Source organism: Centrocercus urophasianus, unplaced genomic scaffold (genome assembly GCF_019232065.1).
Source record: "Centrocercus urophasianus isolate 14NV4802_14NV808 unplaced genomic scaffold, USGS_Curo_1.0 seq_10, whole genome shotgun sequence".
Classification (NCBI taxonomy): Eukaryota; Metazoa; Chordata; class Aves; order Galliformes; family Phasianidae; genus Centrocercus; species Centrocercus urophasianus.
The window spans coordinates 86,598,593-86,617,887 of NW_024884142.1; the positions used below are offsets into that span (position 1 = coordinate 86,598,593).

The 19,295-nt window shown below is 37.5% G+C and overlaps 1 protein-coding gene across 5 annotated transcripts in view; it reads right to left on the bottom strand.

Moving 5' to 3' along the window:
* Positions 1-1,003: 1,003 nt before the first annotated feature.
* ENAH (ENAH actin regulator) overlaps positions 1,004-19,295 on the bottom strand; it is an 87,193-nt gene continuing 68,901 nt past the window's right edge. For 2 of the 5 annotated variants that reach the window (XM_042809655.1, XM_042809639.1), the window contains exons 6-15: positions 18,602-18,712; positions 16,604-16,911; positions 16,219-16,352; positions 15,760-15,814; positions 15,420-15,468; positions 11,409-11,475; positions 9,586-9,645; positions 5,492-5,570; positions 5,043-5,100; positions 1,004-4,036 (exon numbers count right to left, since the gene is read on the bottom strand). In XM_042809655.1, the coding sequence (XP_042665589.1) occupies positions 3,999-4,036; positions 5,043-5,100; positions 5,492-5,570; positions 9,586-9,645; positions 11,409-11,475; positions 15,420-15,468; positions 15,760-15,814; positions 16,219-16,352; positions 16,604-16,911; positions 18,602-18,712 (959 nt within the window). In that variant the 3' untranslated portion in view covers positions 1,004-3,998. The remainder of the gene's footprint in view (positions 4,037-5,042; positions 5,101-5,491; positions 5,571-9,585; positions 9,646-11,408; positions 11,476-15,419; positions 15,469-15,759; positions 15,815-16,218; positions 16,353-16,603; positions 16,912-18,601; positions 18,713-19,295) is intronic. The other 3 variants (XM_042809666.1, XM_042809647.1, XM_042809673.1) reach the window with 3 other exon arrangements.

A 19,295-nucleotide genomic window follows, 5' to 3' on the forward strand; every position in this document is an offset into this window, starting at 1 on the left:
AAAACATAGAACTGTTAAGCCTGTGTACAGGGATAGCTTTGGAAGCTTTTTCCTTGCTCCCCAACAGCTTAGGTATGTCCACCTACTAGAAAAAGAGGGCATCTTCTCATTCTGCAAGCTTTATATGATTGTTATTGAGATATCCTGGCAAGAATTCTAAAAATGTTATAGTGTCACGATCAGCAGTATAAAATGTCATAATCATCAGTTTGATTCAGACCACTTTCTCTATTTCTACAGTATGCAACATTAAAGAACAAACATCATACATCTCTAGACATTGACGGACGGATTTCACAATAGCATTCAGAAATTTAAATGAGGAATTGTATGAGTGTTGCCAAAAGGCCACCCTGGTTCTATCAGACTGCTTTATCATCCAGTGACAATTTTACTAAAACAAAGAAAAAACCACAAACAAAAAACAGCTCAACCCTTTAACAGCTGTTACAGTTGGTGTCAAATATGGCGCTGGTGTCAATGTTTGCCAAAGTTGAATTACCCCATTTATTTATAAAACATCTTGTACCTCGCTGCAACCAAAACCACTTTACGGGACTTGTTTTACCAGTACTGCATTGAAACAGCGTTTTGACTCCAACTCCTGGTGGACGAGAATGACCTAAAACCAAGCTGAAGGACTAAATAATGAATATAACCACCAAAACAAATGTGTTAACACTCCAGAAATTATCATCAGCCTTCCCTTTCCCTTCCCTCCAAATTCTCTGCGGATACGGAGACCAAACCATGCCATGTTAGAACAAAAATAAAATCCCATGGAAAATGAATTGGAATTTATGTACGTTATCATTCATGAACGTTACAGTCCCTGCAGTCACACACTCCATGTAAGGTATTTCATTTTCTTTACCAAATCGTCCAAAGGAAAGGCAAAAATGAGTGGTGAAACCAAGGATTACGGAATTAGCAGTCAGTAAAGTGTTTGAGAATTTTAGTATTGAACATAGGAGATTCTTCCATGAAGTTCCATAAAGAAATGTGGCAACGTGTATATATTGCAATTTTATTTCATTCGCTCAAACAAAACGTTAGCATGTAAGAAATTTAAAATGACACAATATGGTAAAAATAGCAGAGAATGAACTGAGAAACTAAAAAGAAGGTAAACCTAAATGCATGAAAATTCAACATTCATTAGTGATCGTCTTCAGTTTTCGATTGACACTTGATGCTTGATAACTTTTTAAAACAATGAACTGGAAATTATGACTGTCTGAAGAGATTTCAGCACCAGCACTAAGATTTTTACATTCAGTTTGTTTGTGGTTGACTTGTTAGCCACTTGTATATAGTACAGGTTTATCACAGATTAGATCACAGTGTTGAGGAAAGCAACGCTTTCCTGGAATCAGAAAGGATCCCCTAAACTGTCCTCAGTTTAAGACATCCATTATACAAAAGCACAGAACCACCACAATATGGTTATCAAAGAACTTAGTTACCAGTAGGCAAAATAACCTTAGCTTCTGTAGCTCATTTTCAATACTGAAATCTCTGGAAATGGTGCAACTGTCAGTATGACAGGAAATGTTTACAGTAATCTTTAATTCAATCAGATTTTTTGGAAAGAACCAATTCAGCAACTTGGGATCATAGAAAGTATGTATGTAGAAGCAGCACGAAAGAAGACATCTGTTCCTTTTCTTTTGAACAGAAATCATGTTAATTTTAGACCAAGGCACAAAACGTTTAGTGCATAAGCCAGTTCCTTGCACAACCTAGTCGCTTCTCGTTTAATTTTGGACCACTTATATCCATTCACACTATCCCACTAAGCTACTCCTCAACTCTCCTAAAAACAAACCCAACATGATTTCTGACAAGGGTAAACTTCCCTAATGCTGAAAATGTCCGTGTAAAACAAAGTTACAATAACAAAGATGAAAATGCCTCCTCTTATTTTGAGAAAAACTGTACTTTACAAGGTTACTACGGGTTTGTTTTTTTTTTTTAACGCCTCCAAGAAATGCATGCAGAAAAACAGTTTTTTCTTCTTTTAAAAAATGGTTTCATGAATTGAATTAGGCAATATTTCCACTGTAGTCTTCTCTCAGGATTTGAAAAAAAAGAAATGTTTGGAGAAAAAAAAAAAATCCAACTTAAGCTTTTCTAAACCAGTAAGCGCTGTTTTGCTTTGGTGTTCAGCACTTAAGACAGTATGTCATCAAAAGCATTTGCCCATGGGATGGAGCTGCGCATACTTTTATGCTGAAACATTATTCTCTCCAAAAGTAGCAAGTAAACTTTTGTTTCAGATTAGCACAGATCACAAAGCAAACATGGCACTGTTATGGCTCAGAAAAACTGACAGTGCAAAGGAAAGGGGAAGATTTCGATCCGCATTATTCTTCCAAAACACTACAGGTCCAAGTCACAGGAATTCTATGCCACCAAAGTGCACAGAGTCAAAAAAAAAAACAACCTGAAAACCTGGGGAAACAGAAGGGTGGCATCCTCCCTGGAAATGATTCTCAAATTACTGACTGAAACCAATGGTACAGCACTGCTGTTTTTCAGTTTGGATTGTGTGGAGCAGCTGTTTTTGTTGGTGGTGGTTTTGGTAGGGTTTTTCTTTTCCCTTCTTTTTTTCTTTTGGAAGGAAGGTGGCAGATAAATTAGAAGGGGAGATCTACTGTGATCTGATGCTCCATATTTCTAATGTAACTAACTGCTGTCTTGTTTCATTAACCAATCAGAAAAGGAGTCTCAGAAAACAGTGAAGCAGAGAGTCATGGTAAAAAGGTAAAGAATCACACACTTGTACAGGTGCATCCTCAGTAATTTAGATGTCTAAATGTTTGTTCTCTCATCAAAAAATGAGTTAGATTCTCATGGGAGTTTCAGAACCATTATGGAAGTGTTACTGAATTTCAAATACAAAACTGGAAAAAAAAAGATACAAAAAAAGACTAAGTACCTGGTTCCATTAACATGGTTACTGATAAAGTCACATTTTCCTCATTATTACACATGCATGTAAGATGAAGAAAAAGTGTAGAAAGTAATAAAAAATGTGTCACCTTCCCCCTCCCTCATCCCACATTTTTCTGGGCATAAATTAAGCCTTAAAAATGAAAAGGCTACTTAATATCTGTGACATGCAATTTTTTTTTTTAATTAAAAAGCTGTGTTGTGTTACATTACAAAAATGTCCACATGCATAAATCTAAAAAAAGCCCAAAAATCTACTGTAAATCTACAACATACTAATGATTTACATTTGACTGCTGATTTGCTTTATGTAGAAGTCTTAGATTTGGTAAAGCATTGTAACAATGTAGGAAGGCATCTACATCTTTAAACTCTGGACTGCAATTGCTTTTTCTTTTTTTCCTATAAAATTGCATGAAGGCTAACTAGAGAGGCTTCCTATCGTAAAATTCCAAAATCTTCACAAGTGAACACTGTCTAGGTCATTCACTTACAAATATTGCCCTTTAAAAGTACATATTTCTAATTGTTCCATATTTGTGAACTGAACTTACACACATCTGATCTTTTTAATTATTCATGAAAACATCAGATATGATAGGAAGACAAACCTGAGATACATTTGAAGTACAACAGTATAACTTGCTAAATCCTTCATTAATAAAGAAAACCTCTCTGAAAAGCCTTCCCCAGCTTTTCCCTGTTTTTTTTTTTTTCTTTAACAACAAATTCTGAAACATGTGCAATTTTATTTTGACATGAGTATACTTCAAAGCACTGTGATCTTGTCTGAAAGGTGTAGGAATTTCTGCACAACCATTACAGTAACCTTAAGACTCTTTTCCACCCTGCTGTAAAGGTCAGAAAAAAGCTGCAAACCAGGAGGGAAATAGCATATCACCAGAGTGATGCGTCTGAAGCTTTTCAGAATATGATGTTTCTCCCTCCTTCCAAGTGTCTGTTTCCATTTTCTTCTAACAGCTCACAAACGTAGTCAGTTTTATACCAAGTTAAAGAGTCACATCGGCTTAGTACTAGTCTTTCTATGCAGTATTCGACTTGCTCAGTTCCTGCCTGATCGCTACGGAGAAAGAGAAATGAACAAATCATACATTTTAAAACAAGGAAGAAAGTCAGCATACATAACTAGCTTCTTAAAGAAAGCTCAGCCTTCTAAAACAGTCACAGAAAGTGAATAATCATATGTAATGGAGCTTCACATGATGTGAACTCTCAGCTAGGCAGTGCCCTTCTCCCCTCTGCAGTCTTCATTAACATTTTATTTTTCCATCCCGCGTCTCAATGGTAGACTTGCTGGAGATATCAAGAAGCATGAGTGTGGGCTTATTTGGTTTTAGTTTAATGAGAGCCTCTCTCATACTCAGGTTTAGTGCATTCCACAAGGAAAACGAAATCTACACTAATGTGTTAAAAAACACCGCTACAATTGACGTAATTTTATTTACTACTCGATTCATGGATGTATGGAATGTTCTTTCTACATGATTTCCCATGACTACAGAAGACCACTTTGTATCTTCTTCTAAAAATTAAAAATTGTGAACATTCTTTTGTCTGAATCTTATGTTGAAGACTGAGCATGACAAGTGTAGAAGGTGGAAACACAGCCATTGTCTGCATGTTATCAGTTTTGAAATATACATTTCCAGCAGCTGTGAAGTATTTTGATGATAGAAATAGCCAATCTACAATCACATGATACTAATGATAACTGCAAAGTATTCAAATACAGCACATACACAGAACACTTGGTGCCAATGCATTCTGCTTTTGCACAGCCTTTGCCTTTTTTCCCCTTCTTTTAGTAAACTGTCTTGTCTAGAACTGCGAGCCCTTTTTTCCTCCCATATTTCCTCTCCCTGTTCCTTTGAGATGGTGGAGTCAGAGTGGTGCTGTGGAGTTCAACTAACTTTCACAGTGAAACCACCACAGGCACAATTGAAAGAATATCAACAGATAGCAAACTTACATTTACCAATACTTAATTCTCAGAACAGAAACCAGAAACAAATTAAGACTGCATTTTTATTTGCTCTGAGACTCAATGATAACAAACTGATACTTACCATCAATGAGTTCTTCCTTTAATTTTGTTAACTCCTTCCTCATTTCATCTAAAATATCCTGTGACAGAAGAGCAAGAGGTTAGCTTTCTAACCTTTAGTTTTCTACTAAGAGAAATCCAAAATAATTTCAGCCTTCTATAAGCCTTTAACCATTCTGAAATTTATATTCCACAATCTTACAAGTTCATCTCCCAAACCTGAAACGTGCCTTCTTACTGCAGGTAAATTGAAAAGTAGATATATGTGTAGAAGTCCTATACATTGATTCCAGTAGTGCTCACCAAGAAAGAGAAGTAGTTAAGATAGAATACTGTACTAGCATAATTGCTAAATAGAATTTTAAAAAAACATGCAGAAGCAAAATGTTCAAAGAAGAACTGGCATCAAGTTAGCCCCAGCCACAAACTGGAATTTGCCATAATGAAATTGATTGCCAAACACTATCATACCTGCTTCAATCTGTCATAATCTAGACCTTCTGACTGTACTCCATTGGCACTGGGTTGCCCCGCTGTTGTAGATTTTGGTCTGCAGTACAAAAATAAATCAGTGAATTACTGGTCATTTATTACTGAGGCATATATAATTCTTCATCAAGCTTACTAATATTCATCCATCAAAGCAATATTAAATAATCAGAATGGAAAAAAAAAAGTGGAAAAAAAAATCAGTTAGACCCAAAATACCACACAGAATGGGAATCAACAACTAAGAACATCTTCCACACACTGTAAATATTGATTACCATAGGAATAGATTATTAGTTGAAAACAACAGCAGACATATTTCACTATCAGTGGTTTCTGATTTTTTATCACGTATGTGAAAAACTGATCCCCTTATCAAATACTTGTATCTTTCCCCTTTTCAACTACTTAGTTATTTCAGATAAGGCTCTCTCCAAGAAGCGTTTCCTCTAACCACTACACACCAATCTGCGAACTAGAAGCATGCTGTGGCATCACCTGCAAGAACAAGACTGAATAACCTCATTTAATTCCTTCTCTGAGCAGGTGCCTGGCTTCCAAATCTGCCTTTCAACCTATATTAGTTCATGAATCATTTTGTAAAGATTCTGAGAACACATATTTTAACAGCAGCAGGTTTAATCATGTAATATTTGAGATGATGTTCTCATTTTTTAGTCTATGGAATGTTTAGGTTATGTAATACTCTGAGACTTTTTAAATTTGCTTACAGAGATCATTTTGCATTGTTAAAACACAGAATTCCAAAATAAAAGAATTCTCAATCACGTCATTTCTGTTTTCCTGATCTCTTCCATTTGCCCAACATGCAAATCCCAAATTCATGTACTTCCTACGTTTTCAAAGGGCCTTGCATATGCAACAACTAGGAGCAGAGATGGAAGCTAGGGACTAACAGCAGGAATACAGAAAGGGCTGTCTAAAGCAGGGTTGATAATGGTGTGGGACAAGAGGAGGAAAAATGTTCTGCCATCCTGAATTACTTTTTACATCCTGCCTAACGGTCTTTGTTAGTCTACAAAGCGTTAAACGAAAAAGCATTTAGAAGAACTGCTGGCTGTTAATTTCAAGATGCTTCCCCAACATTAGAATTACCTTAGTATGTTATGTTTAAGGAAGGGTAAGTTGTTAGTAGAATAAACTGGGACCTATTCCACTGTCCATATATGTAGCATCACTGAACAATAAAATCCTGGTCTAAGCCCAGTTTCTCATTCAGAAACTTCAGGAGGAAACAGGAGGAAATCAAACACTGCCTTTTTCAAGACTTGTTGCTTGTGCAACCTTATTTATTCGGGTAGAAGTTGATCAGGCACAGCAAAAAGATAAACCAGCAGGAAAGGTACGGTTCTGCAGCTTATTTTCTTTCACACACTTTTTTCCAGAATACAGCAAAACATGATGAACACAAGCAGCATATCCACTGCTTCAAAAACACCTAATTAACAAATAATTTAGCTAGCAGACAAGCCGTGCTCTCACTCAAGAAAAAGAAGTGAACCTCTATATTTTTAAAACAAAATCAATACCTTCAGGTGTCATTCGCTACAACACAGTGGCTTATCCCTCATGAAATAGCCTAATTATACTACCTTTTCTAACACTAACAGAACATCTTGATGAATTAAGATCTAACAGATTTTCTTATTTGCTAGCCAAAAGAACAATTCAAGTGCGACTTGCAACCACCACACTAAATAACACTAAATTGTCATTTTGATACTATAAAAACTTCCCCAGGTTTGCATTCTCCTACTTTTACCTCTTATTGATTCTCTGTGTTAAAAAAAAAAAAAAAAAAAAAAAAAAAAAAGAAAGAGAAACAACATGGAACACAAAAGTTGCAAGACCTAGCACTATTCTAATACAAATTCATAGCTATCAACTAGTACTGGTGGCATGACATTTCACATTTCTACACCTGAATCCATTCATGCTGTTAAACAGAAGTAAGAACACCAGTGCAGCCAGGTCAGTGGTAGACATCTCTCAGCAGTTTTGTTTATTTCATGCTTATTTCTGTGCCCTGAGAAGTTACTTATGTGCAGTTTAGAGGCACCAACTCTGGAGAAAACTGCCAACAGTTAACCAAACAAAACAGTCAGCAGAAGCAGCATTTAATTGCTCCTCCACTGTTGGACTTCGCAGTAAGGCAGACAGATGCAGGAACATCTCATGTTGTTATACCAGCTCTATTCCTCAGGTGGGATCAAATCAGAATAAACCTAAGTTGTAAAATGGACACTGCTAACATTACTCGACTTGAAACACACTGAAATGAAATATATGATCCAGTGATTAAGTTAGAAATTGAAAGACAATGTAACTTCACAGTAGAAACAACTGGAAAAGAGATTTCACCCTGTAGCCACCAGAAGATGTACAGTGTGTGCTAATGCTATGAAAACAAACCACAGTTTGAAATCTTTTACAAAAATCTCTAGGTGCTGACAGTGCTAAGTTTCTTATGAAAGAACTCCTTGCTAAAAAAAACACAAAAATATTTATCTCTCGAGATGGGAACTTTGTCAGTTGATGCTTCATCACATATCTGACTTTCAGAATACTACTTCTGCGGTTAATATCTGACAGTTCAAAGACTGTCTGACTCCAGATAGAACTGCATGAGCTTTTCAGATTCTTGGTATATTGTTGCTGATGATTAGCCATCATTTTGTTCCCATATACAATAATATTATACCATTTACTGAACTAGACTGAAAAACCCACCACAATAACAAAAAATCCCCAACAATCCATTTCCTCCCAAATGCAATCAAACAACAAGGATCTACTACTCTTCTGCTCCAGATCTCCACAATAACAAGATAGATCTGCCAATTGTACGCTATCTTCTCCTGCAAGCATCTGTAAGAGGCTCAGTAAGTGAACACCTTTATAAACTGTCACTCAGTTGTAGGAACATATTCAACTTTCTCTTTCTGAGAAGTCTTGCAAGACTTCATTAACCAAACACGGAAGACCATAATTTGTAAACTAGTAATTACTTGTCAGTCAAATCTGCCTTCCCCCTGCCCAAATTATCCTTCTCTTCCTTCTGTTTGCTCAGAGGAGAGATGAATGGTGAATGCAGCTGCCATTAAGACAGACGTTAGCTATGAATATTAGCAAATAGAACATCTCAACCATTAGCCCTAAGATGGCTACAGAGCTCTCCCATGTGGTTTTTCATAGCATCGCCTAGCAGGACAGTGAAGCAATCTTCACAGTCCCTAAAGCATCTTAAACCAAACATGCAAGATAAAGATGACATTCCGTGCCAACATGCAGAATACACCACCCAAGAGAAGTAGCTAGAAGTCGAACTTTTTATACAAAAGATGTAGTATTCACCACATTGAGTGCTTTGATGAAAAACAAAGCTGGAATATGACTGAATAATTTAAAGGGACTCTTATAAGAAGTTTAACTGTGGAAAGCTTTTAAAACCCAAAGGCTTTCAATGTCAGTTTTTTATGATTACTGTCACAGAAACTGAAATTTACAGCTTAGAAATATACAGTGATATTTTAAAATGTGTGAATGGTTCCCCGAAAGAAACATTTTATATTTAATGAGTCTTTTATTCTTTCATATGCTTAGGTCAGGTAAAAATCTATTTGCTACCTTTACTTAATCTGTGGCAAGCAGAAATAAAAAGTCACCTGGAAAACTGAATGCTATTCCCATATATCTAAACTAACATTTCTGAAAAAATATTCTCAAAAAATTCTTAATTAATTCTTAATAAATATTCTGAAAAAAAATCTTCTCAAAATATTGCAGGTTGCCCAAATCACGGCACACCCAACAGAAATTTATAACTTCATAGGTGAATACCAGAAATCCAGTATTTACTATGAATTCTAAATGGGTTCTTCAATTTGCCTGTGAAATCGCCTCTTTTAATCATTCCAAAAGAGTTCAACCGGATAGTCAAAATGTGAAGAGGGACCTAACAATGTGGTGATTACCAGTCGATGTACAAAAAGTCCAACCCTGAATTGGGGTAAATAACAGTTATTACAAAGTCTCAAGTCCCAACAGGATGATACCTGTTTAATGAATCATAGAACCTGTTTTCAGAAACGAGGTTTTTCCATGGAGATTCCCGTCTACGAGGGGGGGAGAAACACTACCTTAACAAGCTATAATAGAACTTCTTTACGTTCAGTTTTAAAACCTTGAATACAATGGAGTCTCATTAATTCTGTTCCAAGAGTTTTATATTGCACGTACCAAGAAATGTGAAAAACACATAACTCAAGTCTTAAAAATCTGTGCTAGAAAAAAAAGCCCTACTTTTAAGTAGGATAGTATCTATTTCAAAATATTTAGAACACTCATTCCGAATCACAAATCCTTTATTGTCTATCTGTTTGGAAGCTCTCAAAAGAAAACTCTGATTACTTGCCAGTAATCGCTGGCAAAGACCACACTCTCTTTGTTTAGTTCAGAAACAGGTTTTCTAGGCGAGCAGGTGAAAGATATTCCCTTTGTGGCAAGTTCTCAGTAGCACTATCCTTTCACTAATTAACTCCAGGAATTTTTAACAACCTGTTTCTCAAGTTCGGCATGTAAACCGTAGAAAATTTTGAGAATAATGCAAAGATAATTCAGAGAGACTTCTATTAATACCTTTTTCTTTCCTCAGTTCCATGAAAGAGTCGTCAGCCTGGCACAGTAAACTAAGCACTGCCTAGAAGACTTTACCAGCAATTCTAAAATGTATGCTATGGCACCTACTGGTATGTTGTGACAGTGCTGGAAAGCAATAACGATATTTGATCAACCAGGAATTGTTAATTTTAAGTGCTTATGGAGAATACATTAACCAAGGCTCTGATCAGTCTGCATTCTATCAACGTTTTCCATTGGGTGATGAAGACAAAAGCTAGGAGAGATTTTCTTAATGTATCTGAAGTAGTCTTGAAATATCTGTAATTTCTTCTAGGTCAGAAAACCTTTTAAAACAGACCAAGTAACCTCTCCATTTAACCAACTGAAAAAAACATCAGAGAAATAGGCTGTATGCAATAGTTTAATAGGAACTAAAGCTGTAAGGACAGGCCAAATGAAGATACAAAGATATTCTGACCTCCCAAAGCAATCTGATAAGGAAAATTACCCTGTTTATTAACTGCACTGTTTTCCCTTCAATTGTATATACACAGAACCTACGTCCAAAGACTCAAATCAGCCATGTCTCAAAAAAATATGAAATCTAAAATACTCTCTCTAGGATTCCTTTCACAAGTTCTTTTTTTTCTGTAATAAGTTTCTCCTCCACACAATGCTTTCATACCTTTATGTATTTGAAAATAAAAGAGCTCTGTTAAAGCATGCAGGATGTACCAGCTTGAGGAATAGCTGGAAGAAATCAAGTCAAGGCTTGTAAAGAAATATAGCAGAGTGGATGTCACTAAAATCTTCAAGCTCAGAGATACTGTAAGTTACTGGACTACAATACACACAGAAACAGGAAGGAGAAAAGCTATTCAGTAGCTCTACTACTGAACATACAAATGATAGCACTGAACTTGGTTTCCATTGCAGGAAATTTCAGACTTAATGTAAGGAAATAGAAATAATTAAAACATTTGTGTAGACAAAGATAGCACAGCAATTGTTCAGTAATCTTTTGGCTTTTCACTTTTACTACTAAAATTTCACTTGTCAGCATTCCTCAAAAGCAATACTTCATACTTAGTTAACACTGCCAAAAGCAGTTTCACAGTAGCATTCTTCAACCCATAAATCTTGCTTTAATACTAGTAAGATTATTCTTTTCTTGTTACTTCAGCAAAAGCTCTTTAGCAGCATGAGCAAGAACAGCAAACATATCTTTTTAGATAACTGCTGGTATGAAAAGGAGTACCTGGATATAACAGGCGACTTGCTTCCATTTACTGTATTTGTTCTTTCCCAAGGCTTTCTTGTTAGTTCTGTCAAAAAAAAGAAGATTAAACATCGCTGTCTTCTATTTATTGTATAAATATGTGAGAAAAGTAGCTGGCAAAGTCAATCTTCTGTTTGTTTAAAATTACACTGCTTTAGTTCCTTTACACTAAGCTATCTCATCTTACTTTAATCCTACAGCCATTTATGTTGTAGTAGCACCTTTATTTCTCACTTCAGCTCTAACCATTGTAAATGCCTGTTGAGTCTTAAACCAGCTGGAAGACAGTCTGCCTTACTTCATGTATTTTATTGCCTTAGATGTGAAACACTGAATTTTGGAACCATAACCAGTCAGCTCCAGATACTGGCTGAGTATGTTTTTAAACTGAGAGTTTTCCTAGCATGTTAACAAATTATGTAACAATAATTCAGTGTCAGTTTCAATAAAGCAACACAACTTCACAGAAACTAGAATATCTTTTGGCAGCAAGATATTTATTTACCAAAGTCTGTTCCTAAAAAAGATGAGTCTTGAGTTCCAATGCATAATTTCCTCTTTCAAAACAAGACTCAAAATTAACTCAATTTTAACTCAAAAAAAGTACATTTTATACATGGATCCAGAAAGCTATTAGCTTACCTACCACAACGTGATACTGGACAAAGTTTTACCTCTACTACTGCATGGGCAGCTTATTCAATGAAGGTCAAGTATGCTGTTACACACTGCGAGACAGGACTTTTGGGCCTAGTCTACAGATGGAATAATCTGTACTCAAGTTTAAAACAATCCTTCCATCTTTATACAAACTAATGCTTCACTTTCCATTACAAAGCCTGTTTTCAGTTTTTTTCAGCATCCTCTCCAAGAAACCTTGACCCAATCGCTGAATCTATTACAGCAACGTGAAGTAATATGTGAAAGCAAGCTTAACTCAACAGTTTTGTTTCTCAACTCTGGACAGAAATAACAGCAAAACAGGGCAAACAGTTCAATTAAATACTGCTTATTGTGCATTACCGCATGGTGAATGAGATTTTTGCCCTTCCACGTGACATAGCCACAAACCACAAAGGTTTCATTTCTTATGGGTCAGGTTTTATTCCTTGTATTCTTCAACTCTGCTTAAGCTGGGCAAGTTGAGAGGTGTAAAAATCCGATCTGTGTCTCACATAAACCAGGAAGTTCTCTTGAATTCCACAAAAACAATAAGAAGAGCATTTAAACTACAGAATTCTACTTGAATAGTCTGTGGCCAGTCAACTACATGCTACAAATGCTACTAATAGGTCTCAGGCTTTATTGATTTGCTGTTCTGCACTTCAGGACTTATCCTGCCTTGGAGCTGTTTTTGCTGTATCTGCAAGATTATTTGAGGAAACTTTCACCATGGCCCAACGATGGGAATTATTACCCAGCTGGAATAGCAAAAGTATTCAAGTTTCACATGTCTGTAACCTCTTGTATAATTCTGAGCTTGTTTTGTTTCCGTTACTTAACATGTTTTAACTTACACAGTTGCATAAAGCTAAATAAAATGTGTTCACTCTCCTGCAAGGAATATAAAACTTGCAGAGACGGACTAACAAGTCTAATCAAGCCACAACTCTCCCTGTAAGCAACAGAAAAGAGTGCAACTCCTTACAAGAGCTAAGACATATAAAAATACAGCCAAAGAGATCCAAGCTCAAAACAGCAGAAATTTCTCCCCTTTCAACATCATACTCCATGTGACAATGAATTTGGAACACTCGTAGCTCACAGCACAAGACATAGGAAAGGCAAGCTCAGCACCTAAGAGTAAATATAAGTTTTGTACGTAACAATTTCAATCATACTGTTAATGGTAATTAGACAATTACACAACTAGACCAAGCACTCACATGCTGCAGCTGAACAGTAATTGTTTAATGTTTTAGCAGCCTGCTCAAATTAACACTACAAGCACTGTCGTGACAGATCTACTGTTCAGACTGCTCAGCATATAGTTAAGACAATGACTAGGTGGTTATCAATAAAGAAAGACTACATAGAGCATCTAAAATCACCACAGTTCATAACATTCCTCACTCAAAGATACAAAATCCAAAAATGACCACCGCTCTGTAACTCCACCAAAAAGGGCAGAGAAAGGATTCATCTTCACAGTGGTATTTCTACATGTCAGTTTCACTCAATTCCTCCACTTGGCAGCCCTGATATTTCTATCTGCCCTCAAGTTTCTGGAAGTCAAACAAGCAAGGAGAACACCCTTCTTCCTTACATAAAAAAGCTTTTAAATACGTTTCTACCTTGTGGCAACAATGTGACTAGGTTTTTCCATTCCCACACTTCAGACAACAGGCTCCTCTGAAAGGTCAACTTTAACCATCATGCTTAGCCACTACCACGTTCTTACTCCCTCACCAATCCCCACTTCTGCAGCAAAACCCTTTCACCAAAGGCTCCTCTCCCAAGAGTACAGTACTTTGGTACCATGACAAATTCTGTGATGTAAGGGAATGGGGACAGACATGGCAATATCCTTGCATTTAAATTCATGATAGTAGCAATGAACCTATTGTTCTAAAAGGCAAATCTACTTCCTAAAAATTTAGGATACTCATTTCTAAACATCTCACTGGAAGTTTCTGCATTTCATTCTTGTCTATTAACAAAACTTTCTTCAAACATGGTTTGTACTATCTTGCCCCACAGCACATTGTTGCAATCATGTTTTTGAATTTTTGATCCTCTTAAACATGTTCAATGATGATGCATGCCATTGTCAGAATATTTTCTATCATCAAGAAATGAAGTAGAATCCGTCCTGTGTGATGAAACAGCCAAAGGTCTGGATGCATCTGATATTTCCAAAAAGTTTGGAGGGGCAAACAACGAATACCCTGCTGGTCAGGAGGTAACAATCAAAGAAGCCACTTCCACTGTTCCTGATTTCCCCTTTTTGGTCTGTATTATTAGAAACAGTATTTGAAAATCAGTCAGTTTTCCCAAGGTTAACATCTCTGCCTCAATAGAGCAAATTCCAAAGATAAGAAAGAAATCAAGTTTTCCATCTTTTCTTTTTAAAGTCATTTATTGCCTCACAACCTCACTTCTTTAGGAGACCTGCTGTATCACAATAGTAACAGTTTTCTCATTATTTCCATTAAAGCATACTTAGCTCCTTACTCTTCCTTTTATCTCAAAGACAGTGATTACCTGGAACTTGTTCACCCTACAGCAATGATTTTCAACATTAAGGCTTGCAAAACTCTGAGTGGCTTAATTATCTACTGAAGGAACATACACATGGGCAAGCAATCAACAAAAAGTTGAAGCATACTGAATGTTGGTGTATGGCACATTCTTCCTCCTTTGTATGCACAGTGGGTGGTGGCCAGGGAAGTGAATGTTTAAGAAGGTACTACTGAAGGACTGGAAAAAAAACGCTGCATTATGAAGACCTGAGTGACATCCAAGTATTTACAGTATTCATTCTGATAATACATATTGACTGACTACAAAACACTTGACATACAAGTTTTCCTTAAAGACTGCAGCAGAAACGTGAACTACACATTCCCTAACTCTGCCACAGTCATGTATCAGCAGAAGAACTGTGCTTAAAGAATTTCTACACCAGGCTTCTAAATCCAGAATAGATTTACAGGACTGAACCTTTACTGAACTACCTGTAATCGGTAACTGTTACATATGATTGTAAAAGTTCGCATTCAAGTGAGACATAGAAACAAAATAGCAACCCAGTGTGTTTTTACATGACTGAAAAGACAGCTTGCTGTTTCCACTTACCAGCCTCACAGGTTAGACACAGGAGGGCTGCTATATTAAACACAGTGCTTTCAGTAGATGTCATTCTACAGTAAAATGCCAGTTAGTGGTCGTGAGGTAAGTACCATACTCCAAAAGTGCAACACAGTTGATTGAAATTTATCTTTAAGTTAGTATTAAGAGTCTCAGAGTTCACAAATCTATGCTACTTACCAGGTGTACTTGTTGAAGAAGCCTTAGAGGTTGAAGATTCTGATTCTTCCTGATCAAATAGAAAGAGAAAAGGATGAATAAGGGAAGCAGGAGTTAGTGTCAGAGAGAAAAAAAAAATACTTTTGACTCTTGTGAATTCAGCAAATGAATCTCAACTGTCCAATATTTAAAACAATTTTCATAGAGATTTAATGGTGCTGCTCAGTAATGTTACATACAAGCACACAATTCACAAAACAGACAATGTATATTAATATGGTAAAATATGGATCATCTTACGTGCATTAGGATCTTTTTCAAATATCAAGTAACGTGAAGTAGATACAATTTCTCAACTCACAGTTTTATCTTCTTTCTGCTCTGGCTCTGTTGATCCCTTTTCAGCAATTCTTCTCCTATAAGCAGAGAAAAAAGTTACCAAGATCATCATGGCTTTAAGATGAAAGGGTGTTGTTCACTGTAATTAAAGATATCTAGATACCAAGCTGTTTATAATTTAATATTAATGTTAAACAACTTTCAAAATGTTCTCAGGGACAAAGCCCTCTTGCCAAAGTGATTTTGCAATTCCTTATCCTTTTGAAGTGTGTAGCCCATACTACTGCACAAAGACTTACAGAGAAGAAAAGTACTCACCTGCACTTGAGTAAAAACAGCTATTGACAAAATGTTCTCAACTTCACAAAACAACCACATGAGAATGCAGATGTCTGTTTGATCTTTACGCTGGCTGAAAACAGACACCAAAATCCTACCTCTAAGATGAGTACACAGCTCTAGCACAGAAACTGTTACTTGCCTCCTGGCCAGCAGGGCACTCATTTCTTCCATTAAGCCACTGCCTCCCAAGGGAAGCGGCCCATTTCCACGGCCACTGTCTGTTTTAGATGAAGCAGAGCCTCCTCCTCCACTTGAACTGGAGGAGTCTTCACCCTTTGCAAAACACAAAATATGTGCAAATGAAGTTGTAGCTGGCAATGATATAAGCTGAAATAAGCAAAGCATATTAGAAAGAATTCCTTGCAAAAGGAATATGAAGTAATACATCCTGTAATGCTTTTTAATAACGAATTAAGCCTATCTGTTTTACACTACTATTCATCTGAAACAAAAACTACAGCCAGTTCAGGAACAGAGAACTTACAAATACAAGTTAGAAAAAGAAACAAAATAATTGCTTTTACCCGTGATACTTTCCTAAGCTTGGCTCCAGCAAGTGCAGCTGCTAGTCCAGTCAGTGGGCGATTTTCTTCAGACACAAATCCAGCTGAAAACCCCGAAGCAGGAAGAGGGGGAGCAGGAGGAGGGAGGGGAACTGTGGGAGCTTGGCTGGGAAGCGGAGGAGGTGGTGGTGGTGGTGGAGGCCCTGATGAAGGGAGAGGTGGCGGTGGTGGCGGTGGGCCAGGAGGTGGTGGGGCTGCTACTGAGGCCTGGGCTGGGCCTGGGGGCAACGGGGGTGGGGGAGGAGGTGCAGGTGGTCCTTGGACAACACCTAGTGCCAAAGAGAAAAAAAAAACAACAGCCTACAGTGAGGATATTGAAGATAATTCATTTGCCATACAGGTTCTTTGTATACGAGAGGTTAATACCAGTATCTTTTTTTTTAATAGGCAAGAAAACACTGCAAGTTTCAGCAGGGGAGACCATTCTTACTAATGCACTGGAATTATTACAGAGCACGCTGTAAGAGACAAGACAATTTCAGAGCCATTTAAAAACAATAACCTTCCAGTCAGGTTTTGTGCTGCAACCAAGAACCTTCTGAAGGGAAACAGGCAAAGCTTTTATGGTCAAGTGAAGTAAGAATACAATACCGCAGAAGAAACGCATTATTTCTCAAAACAGGGCTGAACAGAAAATGACTTCTCATTTTATCAACATCATTTAACACACCAAGCATGTGAACCCTGGAAAAGTGCGAGTTCCAAGACCAGTTTCTAAACCTGCACAAAAGTCTTTCCTCTAAAAAGTACCTCAAAAAATCAACTTCAATAATTAAACACAAACACTAATTAGTGAGTTAGAAGACTGACATTTTAAGCTGACGAGGACAAGCTCCTCCATTTTTTATTTATGAGTCCTTTAATTTTTTAAATTCACAGTGATATGCAATACAAAATATGCTTTGAATAAAGAATATTCTGATTACTGTTGAACTATTTATATTATAGGAACACTTTCAGAACCAATGATTAAGAAAACAGCCCCACACATTCTTTCTGCTCCCTCACTCAACTACAGAACTGCAGTCTCAAATCAGGAATTGCACATGCAAGACTCCCTGGCTTCCTAATATGCTAACAACTCTTGTGTACATTCAAACACACTTTAAACTCTTTAGCAGTCACTCACCATCCAAGTACCTGCTTTCATTCCATAATAAAACTAAGGCCAGTCACCCTACTGCCAACTCAATCACAGAGCAGCTCACAACTTAATGCAAAGACAGTGCATCAACAGGATCAATTCTGCATGGTCTGTGTGTGATGAAGCTATTTATTCCCCTGGATTCCCTCTATCCAAACCCTCAGCCGATCTGCAGATTTATGTATGTAAGACCTAAATCTGCTAAATTAGTATAAAACAGGATTTAGGTTAACACAGACATTTACTTGATGTAAATCAAATGTATTGGTAGAATGTCTTTTAAGACTGTCATCTGCTAAGCTGTTAGAACACCATAAGACCACCTTAAGTGTGCACACAGCACATACATCAAAATAGAAGAAAAAGAGAACTGCAGTTGTTACACTCTACTTTCTAAAATTTAAGCTACATTACAAGTACCAAAGTGGTTTAAATTATTTCCCACTTAAGGTCATTCACATGTCCAAAAATCACATACACATTGTGCTTCAACTGTCATTAGGAAACTAATGATGCTGCCTATTAATACAACGATCTCAATAACCTAAAAGTGAAAGATTTACCAATTAAGTATTCAACAAGCTCTGTTCTCAACCGATGAGAGCTTAAGAAACCCAAATCTTACTTATGACAGATCACAGTTTGCCGGCTCTTCTCCCTTACCAGTTTCCAAATGGTATTTCATTGTGGTATTAAGATCACTGCAACTTTTGAAGCATTTCATTAATTCTTCAGAGCAGTTAAGGGCTTTGATACAAATTGGTTTGGACTGCAATCCTCATTAGTGAATTAGTAGCAATAACAGAAAGCCTTACCCTGCTGGGTCGTAGGTTCAATCGGCTGAGAGGCTGCCTGCAAGACTGGCTCAGAAGCAGAGGAGTCTCCCAGCACAGAGTTTAGAGAGTTCTCAACAGAGGCAGGGGTAGCTGCAGAGGGAGAAGGGAGAACACTAGGCTTGGATGAGGGAGTCGAGGCATTAGGGGAGTTTGGAGAAGGAGAAGCTTGAGGTCCAGAGAGTGACAGAGGCGGAAAGGAAGGCAGTGGTGGGGGAGGAGGCGGCGGAGGTGGAGTTGGACCTGAGGTAGAAGGTGAAGGAATCGCATAAGTCACATTCTCAGAAAGCCCATTAGGAGCTGTGGGAGATGCGGGCATCTGAGCCACTGGATTAGAAGCCGACACTGGGAGGACTGGTCTCGGACCGGTGGCTTTGCCTGGCGGACTGCTTATCATTACTGGAGGTGATGGGGGAAGCGGGGCAAAACTGGGCGCAGACCAGGCAACTGGCTTTGGGTTTGGAGGTAACGTCGCCGGGGCATTCACTGGAGAAGGGGGCCGAGAACTTTTGTTCAGTGGACGAGGAACCGTAGCGTAATGGGGAAGAACTGGGTGGAAAGCTGAGCCTAAAGATGTAGCAAAACGTGATGCAGAGTGCCTTAGAGGCGGTGTAGGGGGAGTGGAAGTCGGTGGTGCAGAAGTCACTACAGCATACTCCGGTGTGGCCTCTGACAT